Source organism: Sus scrofa, chromosome 5 (assembly GCF_000003025.6).
Source record: "Sus scrofa isolate TJ Tabasco breed Duroc chromosome 5, Sscrofa11.1, whole genome shotgun sequence".
NCBI lineage: Eukaryota > Metazoa > Chordata > Mammalia > Artiodactyla > Suidae > Sus > Sus scrofa.
In genome coordinates, this window is record NC_010447.5 from 67,357,113 (window position 1) to 67,376,527 (window position 19,415).

At 49.5% G+C, this 19,415-nt stretch overlaps 1 protein-coding gene across 24 annotated transcripts in view; it reads left to right on the forward strand.

The window, feature by feature from the left end:
* DDX11 (DEAD/H-box helicase 11) overlaps window positions 2,287-19,415 on the forward strand; it is a 36,341-nt gene continuing 19,212 nt past the window's right edge. For 8 of the 24 annotated variants that reach the window (XR_002344140.1, XR_002344139.1, XR_002344137.1 and 5 more), the window contains exons 1-5: window positions 6,689-7,309; window positions 12,300-12,447; window positions 15,506-15,757; window positions 16,769-16,855; window positions 17,151-17,299. Coding sequence is in view for 19 of the 24 variants with exons in the window: in XM_021092461.1 (XP_020948120.1) it covers window positions 12,304-12,447; window positions 15,506-15,757; window positions 16,769-16,855; window positions 17,151-17,299 (632 nt within the window). In the remaining 5 variants the exon portion in view is untranslated. Of the gene's footprint in view, window positions 2,525-5,279; window positions 5,297-6,685; window positions 7,310-7,764; window positions 7,959-11,001; window positions 11,150-12,299; window positions 12,448-15,505; window positions 15,758-16,768; window positions 16,856-17,150; window positions 17,300-19,415 lie in introns of those variants that run through there. The other 16 variants (XM_021092464.1, XM_021092476.1, XM_021092468.1 and 13 more) reach the window with 15 other exon arrangements.

Below are 19,415 nucleotides of genomic sequence, written 5' to 3' on the forward strand. Positions count from 1 at the left end.
AAATCTCAAAATCTGATTCACAGTCAGGACCCAACTTTACTTATTATTAGATTTTATGTATTTATTGCTATTATTATTATTTTTTGTCTTTTTGCTATTTCTTTGGGCCGCTCCCACAGCACATGGAGGTTTCCAGGCTAGGGGTCGAATCAGAACTGCAGCCACCGGCCTACGCCAGGGCCACAGCAACGCAGGATCCGAGCCGCGTCTGCAACCTACACCACAGCTCACGGCAACGCCGGATCGTTAACCCACTGAGCAAGGGCAGGGACCGAACCCACAACCTCATGGTTCCTAGTCGGATTTGTTAACCACTGTGCCATGACAGGAACTCCTATTGCTATTATTTTATTTTATTTATAGCTATTTCTAAAGTGGATCTAAGGAAACATAATGAAAAGCACTAAAACAAAACCCAGTTGATATTAGCAATAGCTACCCTTTATCGAGCTTTTATAATGTGGCATGCAAGGTGCTAAGCCTTTTATGTTACTCAGATGAGAATCCTATAAGGCAGGTCCAGGTATTATCTCCATTTCCTAAGTAGAAAACTGAGCCTCAAGACTTAAACACCCTGACAAGGCCACCCAGCTTGCAAATAGCGGAGTCAGTCCAGGTGGTCTGACTTTACTAGGGCATGTACTTAAAATTAGCAAGTCATGAGAACAGAAAAAAAAGTATCAAAAAATGCCTTCCCAGAGTTCCCATCGTGGGGCAGTGGAAACAAATCTGATTAGGAACCATGAGGTTGCCGGTTTGATCCCTAGCCTCGCTCACTGGGTTAAGGATCTGGCAATGCCATGAGCTGTGGTGTAGGTCGCAGATGAGGCTTGGATTTGGCATTGGTGTGAGCTGTGGCTGTGGCGTAGGCTAGCAGCTGTAGCTCCGATTAGACCCCCTAGCCTGGGAACCTCCATATGCTTCGGGTGTGGCCCTAAAAAAAAGGGACAAAAGAAAAAAAAATGCTTTCCCAAGTTCCCTGGTGGCTCAGTAGGTTTAGGATCCAGAATTGTCACTGCAGTGACTCAGGTCATTACTGTGGCTCAGGTTTGATTCCTTGCCTGGGAACTTCCACATACTGTGGGCCCAGCCAAAAAAAAAAAAAAAAGTGCTTTCCAATGAAATGCTAAAACAACACACACCATGTAGTTGAGATGACTAGCAGCAAAGGCCAAGATGGATACATAATGGGTTTAAATAGCTCTCACTGCCAGGTTACAGACAGCATACTTGTACATGAGTAGAAAAAATTTTTTCCCTGGCGTTGAGTTTTGAGAGGAGTTAGCTAAGAAAGTCTCTGAGTTAATTCAATGAATGGCACCATCGAAGGCTGTTTAGTAAGAAAGGCGGGAGTGGTTCACTTAGGGCTAACTTCTGATTCAATTTTTGGGACAAAGCCCAGGGTCTTATGTTAGGAGTAAATAATAGCCTTGGGTGAGGATGAGAGGAGATAGAGGGCATGATGGGGGGTACAGCCTGGTATTAACTGCCTCCATCCTCCATTCCTATGGCCACTCAAGGTCCTATCACATGGTTTGGCTTGGAACATAGCTGGGCTGCTTGCTTGCCTCCGACCTCTCTCCCCTCTAAGCCGTTCTTCACATTGCTTCTGCCCTAAAACTTCCAAGACATTGATCTTGCAGTTTCACTCCTCTGTTCAAAAACATTTCAGTGATGTGCAAATTGCTTATAGGAGAAATTATAAATTTATTTGTTGGCTCTTTAAGGTCTTCTACCACCAGACCCCAAGACGTATCACCTGCTATTCTTTCCATGGTGCCTCTTAAATTAGAGAATTCATGCGCCAGGAGTGTGTGTATGGAAGGTGGGGAGGGGCAACTTTGAAGAAATAGGCCCAAACCCAGTGCATCTTCTTGGTGGTTTTTGTTTTGGTTTGGTTTTTTTGTTTGTTTTCCATATTTGGCCTCCCCACAGCATGTGGAGTTCCTGGGCCAGGGATCAGATTCAAGCCACAGTCACAACATAAGCCGCAGCTGTGGCAATGCCAGAGTCTATAAACCACTGTGCCAGGCTGGGGATGGAACCTGCGTCCTGGTGATAGGGCTAGAGTAGGTACAGGTGGTTGTGGAATTCCCAGTAGGGGATCATAGATAAAGAGGGAAACCTGGGGGGTTGTTGGGAGACCACTGTAAGTTCAAGAAAACCATCAGAATGAGGTAGACTTGCTCGACTAGTGGAGGTGTGAGAACCGCCTCAGTTATTGGGTGGGGGATGGGATTCAGACCTAGGGCAAGAGTTTGATGTCGGCCCTTCAGGTGATTTGAATACACACCTTACTTAAGGAGGAGCTACGACTCCTGGAAATGAAGAGGTGGGTCTTTCCAACCCCTCACGGCCCTGTGGCCCCCACCAGAACCTGAGGGCAGAGCTTTCTGGCCTGTCTGGTTGCACCTCTTACAAGAATCCTATCCCAATCTGTTTCTTACCCATCACTTTGACTCTTGCTGAATTCCTTCTGCGCAGAGACATAAAGAAGCTGAACCTTAGCAAGTCCGGAGAGAGGGTGAGTAACTCAAATTTCAAACCATGGGTTTAAGTCCCAATCTGGCTTTAGGTTATGCTCGAGTCCCGGCAAGTGGGTTCAAGTCCAAGCACATGGGTTCAAGTCCCAACCTGTGTTGTGGCTAGGTTCAGGCCATTAGTGCTGTCAGTTTCACTGGTGCTACAGAAATGCTGCCAATCCTGTTGTGCCACAGTGAGAACTCCCCAGTGCGTCTTCCCGAAGTGTCCAATTTACCTGGGACAATTACTTTAAAACGTTTTGTAAATGCTAAAACAAACTTAGTTGTTGTACAGTAAATGCAACGTTTATAGGAACTTAAAAGGTAACACTGACGCATTAGACACCTTTTCAGGATTTTGGTGGGCCACTTCCAAGCCCCCGAAGGGTGTTAGTTCTTTGTCCTCTTCAAACCACACCGGTCAGTGATAATTGGGAAGTAATGACAAAGAACTGACTCTGGAACTGTTGCCAAGACTTGGCCTCTGTTCACCAGTGCCAAATAGGGATAGGGAGACAGAGTTTTAGGCGAAGAAGAAGAAAAATAAATAGCTTTTATTGCTTTTCCAGGCAAATGAGGCCACAGCAGGCTAATGCCCTGAACACTGGGTCCTCCTTTGGGAGAGAGCAGGAGGTGGTTTTAAGGTTTTAGAGTAGAAAATAGGGCCACAGATGAGGCTCAGGGTATCGGAAGCTGGTAGTCTCCTTCAAAGCTGGTGTCTAGTGGCCCTGGGGACAGGTTCTGGTGGTCCTGGAATGAAGATGGCTTCATCAAGAAGTTAACCTCTTCCATTTGTTGGGGGTTTTAGTTCTGCAGAAGCGCTGAAAGATAATGTTAAGTGTGTCCCTTGAGGAGGAAGTGGGACCCTGCCCCAAGGCTGCACCATTGTTTCTTGACTGTTTCTCCATAGTCTCTGCATCCCCTCATTTTCCTGATTAGCAATTGTTTAAACCTGCCCTTTGGAACTCAGGGAAGGTCCTGTGGGCTGAAGGAGACCTATTTCCTAAGAACAAGGAATGCGGGACACAGAAGGGCTTTTACACCCAGGAGCCCCACAGGGCCCTGCTCAGTTTCAAACCACCCTTTCCTTTTGTAAATTCCCACCCCCAAGTTTTTACACAGTTTTACACTGGCTCCTCTCCTTGAAAGCCTTTCCCTCAAGTCCCAGAAACCATCCCTAATGTCTCTTGAAAGTCACAGCAATGACGAAGGTCATTCCCAGGAAGCACAAGCATAAAACATCCCCAGTTGTAGAACCATCCTGTGACAGTGTGAAAATAAATATTGGATTTGGTCTCTATCTCCATTCCAAGCAGAGCTCCTAAAGCCCTTGGGATTTCCTGAGGCAAGGAAACATTACAAGGTGTCTCTTGTAATGTTGATGACGTGATTCTTGGAAAGCCCCTAGGTAACCAACCTGAGGAGGGGGCTGGTTGCTAGGGGAACCAACTGTGTGATTGGAGGGTTGGAACTTCCAGTCCCACCCCCAGACTTCCTGGGAGGAAGAGGTGCTGGAGATTGCATTCAATCACCAAAGACCCAAGATTTAATCAACCTTGGCCCACGTAATGAAGCCTCCATTAGTTACAGGAGGGCTGAGGTTTGGAGAGTTTGCACGCTGGTGAGCTAGTGGAGATGCTGGGATGGGGGAGTGCCCAGAGGGCATGGGAGCTCTGGGCCCCTCCTCACATGCTTCCCTGCACATCTCTTCATCCTGTTTCTGAGTTACACACTTTCACAGAAACTGGTGATCTTAGTAAGTAAAATGCTCTTCTGGGTTCTGTCAGCCTCTCTGATGTACAGCCAGTAGGTGGGCTGCACAGGTGACACCCTGGGCTTGTGATTGTTGTCTCATGTCAGTTTTGTGGGACTGAGCCCTAATATGTGAGATCCCAGTTACCTCAAACAAGTATTAGAAGTGGATTACTGGGTGGTGCTGGAAAACACACTGGGTGTGCTTTTAGAAAAGCTCAGGGATCATGCAGTCCAGTCCCCCACCTGACAAAGGAAAACCCACATCCGGGTGGAACTGAAGACACTGCTGGCTTGAAGCCAGCCATAACCCAGATAGGGCCTTGAACCTCCAGTTTTTTTAATTAGAATCACTCGCTTGGTGTCTGGACTTAGCTGAGGTTCAGGTTCTTTGTGCCTCAGCACAGAAGGAATTCAGTCAGAGACAAAGTGATTGGCAAGAAATAGATTTATTAAGGTAGACGCTTGTGAGGGACACAAGCAGGCAGGCAAAGAAGCTCTGCCCTGAGGATTTCTGGGCCACATCTTTATAATCCAAGCAAAGTGGGGAGCGGGGGGAAAGACCACCTAGGTCTTTGAGGATACATCAGGCTTAATCCATTAGCTCCTCCTTCATATCTGGGTAAGGGTATTTGACCCTATGAGGTCAACCAGGACAGTCATGGCGCTCACTCAAATCAGCAGAAGGGCGGTACCATACGCTAAAATCTGTTGAATCATCTCAGGTTCTGTATAATGAGGGTCTCCTTAATGATGTGAGTGATATCTCAGGTCATTATCTTATTTATGGTTTTATATTTAAGCAAGCCTGCTTCTGATGACTTTCTTGACCTGTCATTAACTTACAGTTGTCTCCCAAAGTTCCCTAGGTTTCCCTCTCTATCCATGGTCCCAGAGAGAGACCAAATCCAATATTTATTTTCACACCGTCACAAATGGGACTTCTACACTACCTGTGTAACTGTTCTACTCTAACCCTATCACAGGGAGGTGAAGGCGATGTACTCTGTTCTCCTGACCAGGTGAGCCACCCACTTGCCACCCAAAGCAGGGCAGGTGCCTGGTAGCAATGATCCTAAACTTGGCTTCCAAAATGCTGCCTCTTACCTGGTCTGAGCCCTGCTGTGGTTTTGCCTCCCTTCTAGAGGTAAAATAACCAGTTCACACATACTAAGGTCTGACAGGAGCAGGGACTATGAGACTGAATTTTGGGTCTGCTTGCCTTCCACGCAGCAAAACCAATTTACTAACCCTGTATTGTGGTGAAGCATTTATTGCATTTCCAGGCAAGGAAAACAGCTTGGATTTCAGGCTCAGAAGACCTGAACTCCTTGATGGCATTCAGGGGAGCGTGTTTCGCCTCCCTCCAGCCACACCTGTGGCATATGTAAGTTCCCAGGCCAGGGTTCTAATCTGATGCACAGCTGTGACCTATGCCACAGTGCTGGATCCTTAACCTGCTGCATCACAGCAGGAGTTCCTAGGGGAAGCATTTTTAAAGGCACCAGTGGGATGAGGGCTGCAGGGTGCATGCTTTCTTCTGATTGGTTGGTGGTGAGGTAACAGGGTGATGTTTCTGTACTCTCAGTCATCAACTTTCTGGTTCCCAGGAGTCGGGGGTCTAGTCCACGTGCTCAGCTAGTAGTCACCATCCCCCACCTGGGACGGGTGTGGGGGTAGGTGTCTTAGTTCCTGCAGAACAGCTCAAGGATGTGTCAGATTGTTGTGTACATCACTCGAGGATGCACTAGGACTGATTTATCACTGAACTCTTATTCTCTTCTTTAGCCACTTTTTCTTCCTTTCCTTTGTATTCCCTTCCTTACCTACTTAGTAATTACCTTTGGAACTCAGGGAAGGCCTCAGAGAGGAAAAGCCTTTTTCTACAACAAGGATCAAGGGCATGGAGGGTTTCCTGCCAGGAGGGACCTGCAGGGTTCCACTTGGTTTCAATCACCCCTTTTCTTTGATATTCCTCAATCCTGAGGGAAACAGGTGCAAGACAGGGAAGGGAATAAAGTTTGGGATAGGGAGGTTGATGATAAACTGGGCAGAGGAACCTGGTTTTTACGGGTGTAGAGTTTCAGGACCAGACTACAGGCTTCCAGAATCAGCTACAGCACCTGCCCCTCAATTTAAACCAAGCAATTGCAGAGCGGCCCTTTGGGCTCCAACTGCCCGAGGCGCAAACATCCTGCACCTGACACCGACCACGTGAAGAGACTAGTAAGCAACACAGCCTCCCTGGGGCCCCGTGGTCAGCCGCCAGCTGAGCCCGCTGGGCAACCGCACTGGCGCAAAAGGGCGTGGTAAAACGTTTCCCGCGAGCTCTGGAGCGCGCACGCGCAGTGGCTCGGGCGTGCAGCGCAGGTCGGTCTTCCCGGATATGCCCATGAGTGGGCGGCCCACGCCCGTTGCGCAAGCGCAGTGGCCAAAAGGGGGGGAGGACCCGCCCCGCTGAGCCGAGAGGCGTGCTGCAGCGCGCTTTCACCCGGTACGCTGAAACCGGCGAACCGGGGTTTCAGGTTCAGTGGCGTCCGTACGGACTTCTCGCCCGCTTGGCCTCTGCGGAGGAGCCCTGCCGCCGAGAAGGGTAAGCACGCTGCCGCGTGAAACTGCTCGGGACAAGGAACGAAATGAGGTGGAAACGCGTGGGGGCGGGGCGGGCCGGCGGCGGGAAAACGTCCGCGAGCTGGGGCGGGGCCTACGTGTGATCGACAGGCTGGGCACCAGTGAGCGGGCCAGGGAGGCCGTGGGGGCGGGACCTGGTGGTGAGCAAGGCGGCTGCGGGGCTGGATCGCCGGCAGCTTCGGGGACGTGGTTTCGTTTGCTGTTCTAAGCGCGCTTCTTACCTGTGGGCCCTGCAGCCCTACCGTGTACGCCATTACCTGTTCTCCCGCAGGTGAGAAAACAGGGTCAGAGGTGTGGACTTAAGCACGGATACAACTTGGCATCCCAAATTAGGCAGTTTGACCCCAGAACCTTTCCGCCTCTCAGGGACAGTGCTCTCGAGGTGGAGGAGAGACAGAAGCAAGGTGAGGGTGTGGGGTTGGGGTCAGCCGTCAGCTCTCAGCGCGCTGGTGCTGCGGATTAACCGCAGGAGCACTAGGGGTTTGCTTCTCTTGGGGCCAGGCTGTCTCCCACGTGTGTGGCATTTAAGCACTTTAGGAGCATAACAGTAGGGTGGTACCTGGAACGTAGTGTCTCGTCTGCTCAGGCTGCCTTAGCAAAACGCCATGGTCTGGGCAGATGAAACTATAGAAACCTCTCACAGGTCTAGAGGCTGGAAAGTTTAGGCCCACCAGTACTTACAAAGACTAGGACCCAACTGTTAGGACTTCATTTAGTTTTAATTACCTCCTTTATTTAGTGTTAATTACCTCCTGAAAGCTCTGTTTCCAAATACAGTCCCACATTGGTGATTAGGGCCTTAACATGAATTTTGGGGAGGGGAGACAGGATTCAGTCTGTAGTATTTATTTGTACGCAGCTAAATAAGTGATCATTGAAGAATGGAGAGAATGAACCCTTTGAGAACTAATACATACCTGAGATGCTTTCACATACTTTACCCCATTTAATGAACATGAGATTTGCTGTGGTGTGTGTGCCTTAGCACTGGCTGGGAATTCAAGGAACAGCTTGTGTGGGTGTGCCTGTTCTCCATGCAACCTGCCACAAGAGGTAAGAAAAAGTTACACCAAACATTCCTTTTTTTTTTTTTTTTTTTTTTTTTGTCTTTTTAGGGCCACACCCATGGCATATGGAGGTTCCCAGGCTAGGGGTATAATCAGAGCTGTAGCCACCAGCCTACACTACGGCCATGCCAGATCCGAGGTGCATCTGCAGCCTACACCACAGTTCACGGCAATGCCAGATCCATAACCCACTGAGCCAGGCTAGGGATTGAACCCACAACTTCATGGTTCCTAGTCTGATTCCTTTGTGCTGTGCCACGATGGGAACTCCCAACACCAAGCATTCTTAATAGTTCCTAGTGTATCCATCATTCACAGATTTATCCAAACCCTTCTTTAACTTAGAAGCAGCACAAGCTAAACCCTGAAATAATGAGATCCATAATTACCACCCACAGAGAAGTGAAATAGTAATTACTTTTGTTCTGTATTGTTCCCTGTTGTCATTCTAAAGTTTGATAACCAAGTCTTTTTACCCCGCTTCCCCCAGGTGGGAGGATGATCAGCGAAGAGATTTACAGCTCAGAGGGTGGGAGGACTAGCAGATGTGGGTTCAAATCTTGGATTCAGGCACTTGCTGAATGATTGCAGGCAAGTAACTTAACTTCTCTGAGCCTCAGTATCTGTAGAGCTAACAAAAATCCTGACCACACAATTGTGAGGTTATATAAAAACAGTTTGAAACCATTAAAGGACTAGATATTTAAGTCCTAGACATCCGCTTCCCACACTTCTGAAGAACAGAAACCCCATACCCACAGCCCCCACCTCAAGCTGGCTATTCATTTAACAGCATTTGTTTGTTTGTTTTTAAATGGTTGCATCTGTGGCACAGGGCAGTTCCTGGGCCAGGGATTGAATCTGAGCTGCAGCTGTGACCTATCCCTATGCCACAGCTGTGGGATACTTTAACCCACAGCACCGGGCTGGGGATTGAAACTGTGCCTCCACAGTGACCTGAGCTGCTGCAGTCAGTTTTTTTTTTTTTTTGTCGTCTTTAGGGCCGTACCCGAGGCCTATGGAGGTTCCCTGGCTAGGGTTCGAATTGGAGCTACAGCTGCTGGCCTGCACCATAGCCACAGCAATGCCAGATCCTAGCCACCTCTGCGACCTACACCACAGGTCACGACAACGCCGGATCCTTAATCCACTGAGTGAGGCCAGGGATTGAACCCCTGTCTTCACAGTTACTAGTCGGGTTTGTTAACCACCGAGCCACAACGGGAACTCCTCCCATCAAATTCTTATTGATTTCTCACTCAATGCCAAAGCACCTGTCCTGAGTGCGAGGGACAGAGAAGAGTAGGACAGATCAGGTCCCTCCTATTTATATTCTAGTGGGGGAGAACAGTAAATAAAAATAAATTCAGATAGCGCCAAAACCTATGAACAAATGAAATACAGGGTATTTCATGGAGTTCCTGTTGTGGCACAGCAGAAATGAATCCTACTAGGAACCATGAGGTTGCGGGTTTGATCCCTGGCGTCACTCAGTGGGTTAAGGATCTGGTGTTGCCGTGAGCTGTGGTGTAGCTTGCAGATGCGGCTCGGATCTGGCGTTGCTGTGGTGTAGGCTGGCAGCTGTAGCACCTATTAGATCCCTAGCCTGGGAACCTCCACATGCGGCAGGCAAAAGACAAAAGGAAATACAGGGTATTTCAGAATAATGAGATAAAAAATGACTTAAAGCAGGGCAGGGTGAGTGTGTACGTGGGATTATATTTATTTATTCTTTTTGGCTGCATCTGTGGCATGTGAAAGTTCTCAGGCCAGATCAAACCCAAGCTGCTGCAGTCACAATGCCGGGTCCTTAGCCCACTGAACCACAAGAGAACTCCTCTCTTGGGATTTAGAACTAAGAAACCAGAAAAGACTTTGCTTGGCAGTGGGAGCTGAAGCTAGGAGGTGGAGAGGGTTGCAGAGGCTGCGGGCAGGCTGATGGGGTGGGTAGAAGGAAGTGTCAGACTCCACCTGGCGTGGGCCTGAGCAGGAGAATAGGAATCCTCAAATGTTTACTTGATGGTGGGCTCCCTGGAGCTGCCCTAAAACCTGAACCGCTTTGCAAGTTTAGACTTGCAGAAGTCCTGCCCTGTCCGTGGCTTTTGTTCATGGTTTCCCAGAACATCTGTATTCTTAATCTCTCAATATATATCTTTTCATTAACTCTCCCTTGTACTTACTATGCTCCTTGTCTCTTGCAGCCGAAAGAGTTGGACTGAAAGAGAGCCATGTGGACCTGGGCTTGGATCCCTGAGTTTTTTTTTTTTTTTTTTTGTCTTCTCTAGGGCTGCACCCATGGCATATGGAGGTTCCCAGGCTAGGGGTCTAATCAGAGCTGTAGCCGCCAGCCTATACCAGAGCCACAGCAACACGGGATCTGAGCCACGTCTGTGACCCACACCACAGCTCACGGCAACTCCGAATCGATAACCCACTGAGCGAGGCCAGGGATAGAACCCTCAACCTCATGATTCCTAGTCGGATTTGTTAACCACTGAGCCATGACGGGAACTCCTGAGTTTCTTTTTTAAGCTGAGTCCTTGAACAGTTATTTCATTTCTGTAAGTGTCAGGATCCAGTGGTTGTATCCTTACAGTGTTGTAGGATATTTGGTCCTTAAACAAGATGACTGGAGTTCCTGTTGTGGCTCAGTGGTTAACAAATCCGACTAGGAACCATGAGGTTGCAGGTTCTATCCCTGGCCTCGCTCAGTGGGTTAAGGTTCCGGCGTTGCCGTGAGCTGTGGTGTGGGTCGAAGACTCGGCTCGGATCCCGTGTTGCTGTGGCTGTGGTGTAGGCCGGCAGCTACAGCTCCGATTAGACCCCTAGCCTGGGAACCTCCATATGCTGAGGGTGCAGCCCTAGAGAAGACAAAAAACAAAACAAAACAAGATGACCAAGGTAGAAAGGGCCTGTGGAGCATGTAACGCAAGTCTGGTACTAAGAGTTTGTGAGGACCTTTCTTCGTTCCCTTCATGTCTTAGTGGGTCTTCTTTCTTTAAATTTTTTTTCTTTTGCTTTTTTCTCAGGCTGCTCCCATGACATTTGGAGGTTCCCAGACTAGGAATCTAATTGGAGCTGTAGCTGCCGGCCTACACCACAGCCACAGCAACACAGGATCCGAGCCGAGTCTGCGACCCACACCACTGCTCGTGGCAACACCGGATCCTCAACCCAGTGAGTAAGGCCAGGGGTCGAACCCAAAACCTCATGGTTCCTAGTCGCATTCGTTAACCACTGAGCCACGACGGGAACTCCCTAAATTTTTTTATTACAGTTGATTTACAGTGTTCTGTCAATTTCTACTCTACTGCAGTCAGTGGGTTTTCGATTACATGCGTCCCTCTTGAATTGTCCTAGATTTAAGTCATCCTTCCTATAGTTATCCCTCTGCCTCTTTTGTTGGGTTAACTGCCCCTAAACTGTCGTTGTGTTAACTGTTCTTCCCTAAACTGTCACTGGAAGAACATCATGCAGCTTTTTTCTTCCTAAATGAATTGACACGGTCCCTAGTCTTAATGGAGCAAAGGTGTGAATGGCATTTAGATTTATTCCTATGTGTACTGAGGTGAGATGGGTCTGCTTAAATAGCTTGGAGCAGTGACTTCCAGAGAGAGTGGGGCTAGGATGGAAGATGGTGATGAAAGCAGGAAAGGCTGTGTAGAGGATGTCTCTGAGCGATTAGGGCCAGAGGAGGAGGAGAGAAGTTTTTCTTAGACCTTGGCCTTCGGGGGAAGAGAGGTACTGTGGCCTGAGTTCTGGGAAGCCCTTCCAGCTGGGTTTCAGCCTCTGGGAAGAACCCTCCCCGTCGGGGACCACCCAGAAAGCTCTTATCCTAGGCTCTGGTTTGTACTGGAAGTGGAGGCTAGGGTGAACTGGAAGCAGGCTGGGGTGCCTGTCGGTGGGGGTGGGAGTGTTGGCTTCGGAAAAGCTGTGCTCGCGACTCCCTGTCTGTTGGACTTGACCTCTCAGGGCTGCTCGGCAGGGGGAAGAGAAGCAGTTAGGCACAGGCGCCCCAGAGGAATCTCCAGGCCAATGGAAGGTGTGCAGGCAGGTGAAACGGCAGGGGTTTCTATGAGGCCTTCCTAGGTTGAACTCCCCCACAGCCAGTTTGTGCAAACATTGCTGGATTGACTGTGCCATCCTGGTGAGGCTTCCTGGAAAGATGCACATGAAGCAGAGAGGTTGGTCCCTGCTTGTGACAAAATGTGCAGCCTGAGGAGAAACTCCGTAACTAGAATTGAGACCCCTCTTAGGAACCGTTCTCAATTTCAGGCCAGTACTTCCTGGTCCATTAGAGAGCTAGCAGGTTCTTTTACCCCCGCAGGACCATGGCTGACAAAACCCAGGAGCCTGGTGGCATCCACTTCCCTTTTCCCTTCACACCCTATCCCATCCAGAAGGACTTCATGGCAGCTCTCTACCAGGTGTTGGAGGCTGGCAAGATTGGGATATTTGAGAGTCCAACCGGCACTGTGAGTATGACTGGTTGGGGCCCAAGAAGGGTCTGGGAGGTGGAGGGGACAGTCTGGGACAGCCAGTGTGCTCGTCTGCCTGCAGAGGGAGGCATGGTTTGAAGCTGAGCCGAGTAGTTCTCTCCATTTGTCTTTCTGAGTGGTAGTCACATCTCTCTGTTGGGTTGTTCAACACAGCCCCGGGAGCTGAGAAAAGTTAGACTGAAGGCAACTGAGAAGTTGAATGGCAGTGAACACCTTGACCTGGAGCTCGGAAACCTTCCACATTGCTCTGGGTGTGTGACTGCTTTGATGCTGATGAACCCAGCCTTTACTCTGGCTTATTCACAAGTCAGACGCACTGGTTCAGTCTCCAGGAACCAGGCCACTGAGTGCTGGAGGGATCCAGCCAGAGCCCCTAAGCCTGCCTTTGGCCTGGGACAAGGGGGCTATTAAAGGTTGGCTGCTGAGGATGTTAGGGCGGTGGAGACGGGTTCCCACTTTTTCTTACACTTTGTTACCTTTGGGAGCAAGGTATTACCTACTGAGTGAGAGTGCAGTCCCTGTGTTGATGTTGCCGGAACCTCCCGGAGGACCAGGACCTCGTCTCGGCATCCCCTGCATCCAGCAAAGCTTGGCACGCTGGCCCCCTGGAGGCCCTGTGTGTGTGCTGATGAATGAACGAAAGTGACTCATTCTCTCTCATCTGCTGACAGTGCATCACCCCTCCTGGGATGACACGGTCTTCTGGGGCAGGCAGAGGGCAGGCAGGCTCTCCTGGTCCCCTTTGTTCCTTTTGATAGAGTGAGTGGGAGAGCATCCGTCCTGCCCGTTAACGAAATGTGAGTCGAGCAGACACTGTGCAGAGTGAGGCGTTTTAAGTAGGATTCCACCAGCATCCAGCCTTCCACTTATCCCAGTGCCTATGACTTCTTCCCTCCCGACCACTGAAAGACTGCTTAGGATCAGCAGTGGCTTCCTGACAATAGATCGCAACATGTCAGACCCTCGTCCAACCACCTGCCACATTCCGCATTGTTAGGCACATCTTTCTCCTCCCTTGAAAGTCATGGAAAACAGTTAAGCAAAGGATAGTGCATGTCGTTTCTCAAGTTGAATTTATCCAACGTGGTTTTTTGGCCAAGTACTCTTCTTTCAATTGTTTCTTAAGAAATATACATGAGGAGCTCCCTGGTGGCTCAGTGGGTTAAGGACATGGCATTGTTGCTGCTGTGGTGCAGGTTTGATCCCTGGCCTGGGAACTTCCACATCCCTTGGGGCATGGCCATAAAGAAAGAAAAGAAAAATACATTTGGATGGTGTATGTTGAAATTTAAAGCTTATGCTGCTGTTTCTTGATTTATTGATTTTTGTCATTGGGACCTTCTTGTGATAAGAGGTAGTAAGTAGCTTTCTTACCACTTTTCCCTTTCTCCCCTCCCTTCCCTCTCAGTATAGTAATATAGCTTAGTCTTTTTTAGTAATATATCTTAGTCTTTTTTTTCCTTAAATACTTTTTTGGTTTTTTTAGAGTTAATAGTTGTATTTTAAAGGTTTGTTTAGGTTTTGGTATTTTTTGTTTTTTTTTGTCTTCTGTCTTTTTAGGGCCTCACCTGCAGCATTTGGAGGTTCTCAGGCTAGGGACCGAGTCAGAGCTCCAGCTGCCAGCCTCTGCCACAGCAACACAGGATCTGAGCCATATCTGTGACCTACATACACTACAGCTCACAGCAACACCGCATCCTTAACCCACTGAGTGAGGCCAGTGATCGAACCCCTGTCCTCATGGATAGTAGTCGGGTTCATTAACCACTGAGCCACAATGGGAACTCCTGTTTAGTTTTAAATATGCTCAGGCCACTTCCTCTCACACCATTCAGTGATCTCTCAATATGATATTTCATCATAAAATTATCTGCCTGGGCTGCCATAACAAAATGGCACAGACAGAGTTGCTTATATGATGGGAATTTATTCTCTCACAGTGTAGAGGCCAGAATCGAGGTGTGGTGGGGTTGGTTTCTGCTGAGGCTGTGGGGGAGGGTCTGTTCCACCCCCCAGACGGCAGACGTCTTCACAACTCTGCACACATCTGCTCTCCTGGCCTCTGTGTCCAAATTTCTCCTTTTTATTTTAATTAATTATTTATTTTCTTTTTGCCTTTTCTAGGGTCGTTCCTGTGGCATATGGAGGGTCCCAGGCTAGGGGTCTAATGGAGCTGTAGCTGCTGGCCTACACCACAGCCACAGCAACGTGGGATCCGAACCGCGTCTGCAACCCACACCACAGCTCACGGCAATGCCAGATCCTTAACCCACTGAGGAAGGCCAGGGATCAAACCCTCATCCTCATGGTTCCTAGTCAGATTTGTTAACCACTGCGCCAGGACAGGAACTCCTCTCCTTTTTATAGGGATACCAGTCCTGCCGGATTAGGGCCCCTTCATCGTAACAGAGTACGCCTACGGTGACCTTATTTCCCCGTAAGGTCACGTTCTGAGACACTGGGGGTTAGGGCTTTAACATCTGCATTTGGGGGAGGGGGATACAGTTCAGCCCATAACATGGACCTACAGGGAGGGTTCTAGTCTTTAAATCGGGGTTGGGTTTTCCAGAACAGTTGATGTGCTCTAAAAAGTATCTGAGCACTGGGACTCCTGGGCTGATCAGGTTCTGTCTGCACGTTGGCTGCATCAAGGCTTAGAGCCAAATGCATTCCCTCCCTCAGCGCACCTCCTGGTGTGTTTTTTTTTTTGGCCTTAATTTATTTTCCAGGCTATTTATTCAATTTCTCCCATTCTAATTATGCCAGCTTGTAGCACTTACATGCAACTTGATAAGCCGCTTCCATTCTTTGGGGAAGAGTGAGCCATATAATTAAGGAATTTCATCTTCATTTCTCCCTTTCCCCATTTTTCCCAGCTGTTCTCTTGCCGGTTCCCTTCCTTCCTTTCCGAGGCTGGTCCGAGAGCACCCTCTGGTATTTGAAGTCAGATCTCCCTTGCAGGCTTTATTAAGATGGGAAAGGTCATTTGGGAAGCATTGTTTCTCGTTCTCTGAGCGTGTTTTCCTTTCTGCAGGGAAAGTCCCTGAGTCTTATTTGTGGGGCCCTCTCCTGGCTCCGCGACTTTGAACAAAAGAAGCGTCAGGAGGAGGCGCGTCTCCTTGAGGCTGAAGCCACAGCTGCCCCCTTGAGCAATGGGAAGGACCCGCTCCTGCTTCCCCTGGCCTCCCAGGGGACCTTAGGCCCCCCAAAAGACCCTGCAGAGCCCGACTGGGTCACTCAGTTTGTGCAGAAGAAAGAAGAGAGGGACCTGGTGGACCGCCTGAAGGTGAGAGCAGGCTATGGGAGGGGGACATCCAGGTGGGGCTTCTTTTTTTTTTTGGTACCTTTTTATGGTTGCACCTGTGACATACAGAAGTTGCCAGGCTAGGGTCAAATCCGAGATGCAGCTGTTGGCCTACACCACAGTAATCTGGGATCCGAGCCTGTCTTCCACCTACACCACAGCTCACGGTAACGCCAGATCCTTGACCCACTGAGTGAGGTCAAGGATCCAACTCATGTCCTCATCAGTCCTAGTCGGATTTGTTACCATTGAGCCACAATGGAAATCCCCCAAGGTGGGGCTTCCTGATTGCTTGGGGGGGATTCTGAGGCTGGATGGTACCTTTCTTGCCATGGCCATGCCTCTCAGCTCTGCCATCAGCCTCCTGGGTCGATGGTGCTCTTCTGTCTTTAAGCTGATGTCAACAGCCTTCTCCAGGTTGGTGTTCCCATCCACCCCCCACCTGGGAAGGAACTGTGCTGTAGCTCAAGGCAGCATGCTTCAGAGGCTACCAGCTGGGTTAAGGGCTGCATTTGAGAGCCTGAGGCTAAGAGAGGCAATGCATGCCCTGCAGTGCATAGCAAGGCTGGGCCTAGGGCTCCAGGTCTGTGGACAGGAGGCTGCTGGGGGAGTTCCCGTCATGGCTCAATGGTTAACAAATCCAGCTAGGAACCATGAGGATGAGGGTTTGATCCCTGGCCTTGTTCAGTGGGTTAAGGATCCGGCGTTGCCGTGAGCTGTGGTGTAGGTCACAGACAAGGCTTGGATCCGGAGTTGCTCTGGCTGTGGCGTAGGCTGACTTCTACAGCTCCGATTCGACCCCTGGCCTGGGAACTTCCATATGCTGGGGGAAGCGGCCCTAGAAAAGGCAAAAAGACAAAAAATAAAAATAAAAAAAATAAAAGATGCTGCTGGGGCCTGAAGGGACCCTGGGCTGAGACACCCCAGGCTCTTGAGAAAGGCCTGGCCTGGGGCTTCCTGTGGGAGTTTGCTTATGGACCCCTCACTTTTTAGGAGGAGCAGGTCAGGAGGAGGAAGCGAGAAGAGCGCCTACAGCAGATCCGCCACAATGCACAGCTCAAGTATGCAGCCAAGCGTATGGTGAGTGTTGTCCCACCAGTGTCACGCCGAGGGGGCCCTCTTGACATCAGGGTGAGTGGCCGGGACCTCCGCCTCCTTCCTGTCCCCCTCTGGCTAAGCTCTCATCACCTGGAAGCTGGGCAGCTTGAGCTGAGATGCTTATCCGGGGCTGTTGAGACCAGGTGGTGGTAGGACCTGTGTTGATGGCGTGTGTGAGGTCCTTGGCGATGGCTTCAGAGGCTGCCCCCATCAAAGGCATGGGGGCACTGGTACTGAGGTTTCTTTCTCTTCTCCCACCGGTCATAATCCTGCACAGAGACAGGAAGATGAGGAAACCGAGCGTCTCCTCGACCTCAGCAGGGAGATGCTGGCGGCGGGCTCAGAGCCTGAGCAGCTGGCCTCAGAGGAGGAGGAGCTGGTCCTCGCCGAGTACGAGAGTGACGAGGAGAAAAGAAAGGCTAGTGGGTAAGAGCGCTGCTCCTCCGCCCACCGCCCTGCACGGGGTTCTGTCTTCACAGGGCACTGACAGGGAGAATGCCAGCCACCTGCCCTTTTCCCCCAGCCAGGCTGCTCCTCAGGGCACAGGCAACGATGGCGGCTGGCCCTGTCTCAGCACAGGCAGGGGTTACTTCCAGACCCTCGGTGGTATTTGCATCTCCACTCTGCACCCAGAACGCCATGGCCCAGCTGTGCCCGGGCCGAGGCCACCAGCCAGGATTTGAACCCAGTGGTCCACCTCTGAGTCTCAGGCTCTTAATGCCAAACTCAGCCATGTAAGGCTTGTGATGTAAGCCATAGAGCCAGCGTCAGCCCGAGTTTTTCTTCTCACCTAAGGCTTCTGTTGGTCCAGGTTCATAGGGTTCCAGTTTGTCAATTGTAAGCTCCTGAGTGAAGTAGAAATGCTGAAGATAATAACTGGGCTGTTCCTAGACCTTGCTGCCCTTGAGAGCCTCCCTTTCCATTCATGCTTTAATTTCACAAATGCCCTTTGAGTGGGCCTTGCTCACCTGGCCTTGATGTGGGTGACTGCAGACCGATCAGGGTGGTGGTTGCTGAAGGCTTGGGTGGTCATGGCAATTTCTTGCTTTTCTTCTTCCTTTTTTTCTTTTTTGGGCTGAATCCACAGCATATGGAAGTTCCCAGGCGAGGGGTCGAATCGAAGCTGCAGCTCCTGGCCTGCACCACAGCCACAGCTGTGTCTGCGACCTACACCACAGCTCACAGCACACTGGATCCTTAACCCACTGAGTGAGACCAGGAATCAAACCTGTGTCCTCATGGATGCTAGTCAAATTTGTTTCCACTGAGCCACGAAGGGAACTCCTGGCAAGTTTTTAAAATAAGACGACAATGAAGTGTTGCCTGTCAATTGATTCTTCCTTTTACAGTTTCTCTTGATAACATTTTACCCAGAGTAGAACTTACTTCAAAATTGAAGTCAATCTGGAGTTCGCGTCAGTGGCTCAGTGGTTAATGAATCCAACTAGGAACCATGAGGTTGCGGGTTTGATCCTTGGCCTTGCTCAGTGGGTTAAGGATCTGGCGTGGCTGTGGCTATGGCTGTGGTGTAGGCTGGCAGCTACAGCTCTGATTAGACACCTAGCCTGGGAAACTCCATATGCTGCGGGAGCGGCCCTAGAAAAGGCAAAAAGACAAAACAGACAAACCAAAAAAACAAAACAAAATTGGAGTCAATCCCCTCAAACGCTGCTGTTGCTTTGTCAACTAAGTTTATGCAACTCCCTAATTCCTTTGTTGTCATTTTAATAATTTTCACAGCATGTTGACCAGGGCGAGATCCTGTCTCAAGGATCCATTTACTTTGCTCATCCCTAAGAAGCAACTCCCATCTGTTCAGGTTTTATCATGAGAATGCAGCAGTCCTGTCCTATCTTCAGGCTCCCCTTCTAATTCTGGTTCTCTTGCTGTTTCCACCACATCTGCAGTTACTTCCTCCAGTGACATCTTGAAGCCCTCAAAGTCATCCATGAGTGCTGGAATCAGTTTCTTTCAAACTCTTGTTAAAAATGTTCTTTTTTAATTTTATTTATTTTTTTTGTCTTTTTGCCGTTTCTTGGGTGCTCCTGCGGCATATGGAGGTTCCCAGGCTTGGGGTCGAATCGGAGCTGTAGCCACCGGCCTACGCCAGAGCCACAGCAACGGGGGATCCGAGCCACGTCTGCAACCTACACGACAGCTCAGGGCAACGCTGGATCCTTAACCCACTGAGCAAGGCCAGGGCCTGAACCCACAACCTCATGGTTCCTAGTTAACCACTGCGCCACGACGGGAACTCCTTTTTTTATTTTTTTGTTAATGATTTTTATTTTTTCCATTATAGTTGGTTTACAGTGTTCTGTCAATTTCTACTATACAGCAAAGTGACCCAGTCTCATATATATATGTATATATATGTACATTTTTCCCTCAAATTATCCTCTATCATGTTCTATCATAAGTGACTGATACAGTTCCCAGTGCTATATAGTAGGATCTCAGTGCTTATCCATTCCAAAGGCAATAGCTTTCATCTATTAACCCCAGATTCCCAGTCCATTGCATTCCCTCCTCCTCCTCCTTG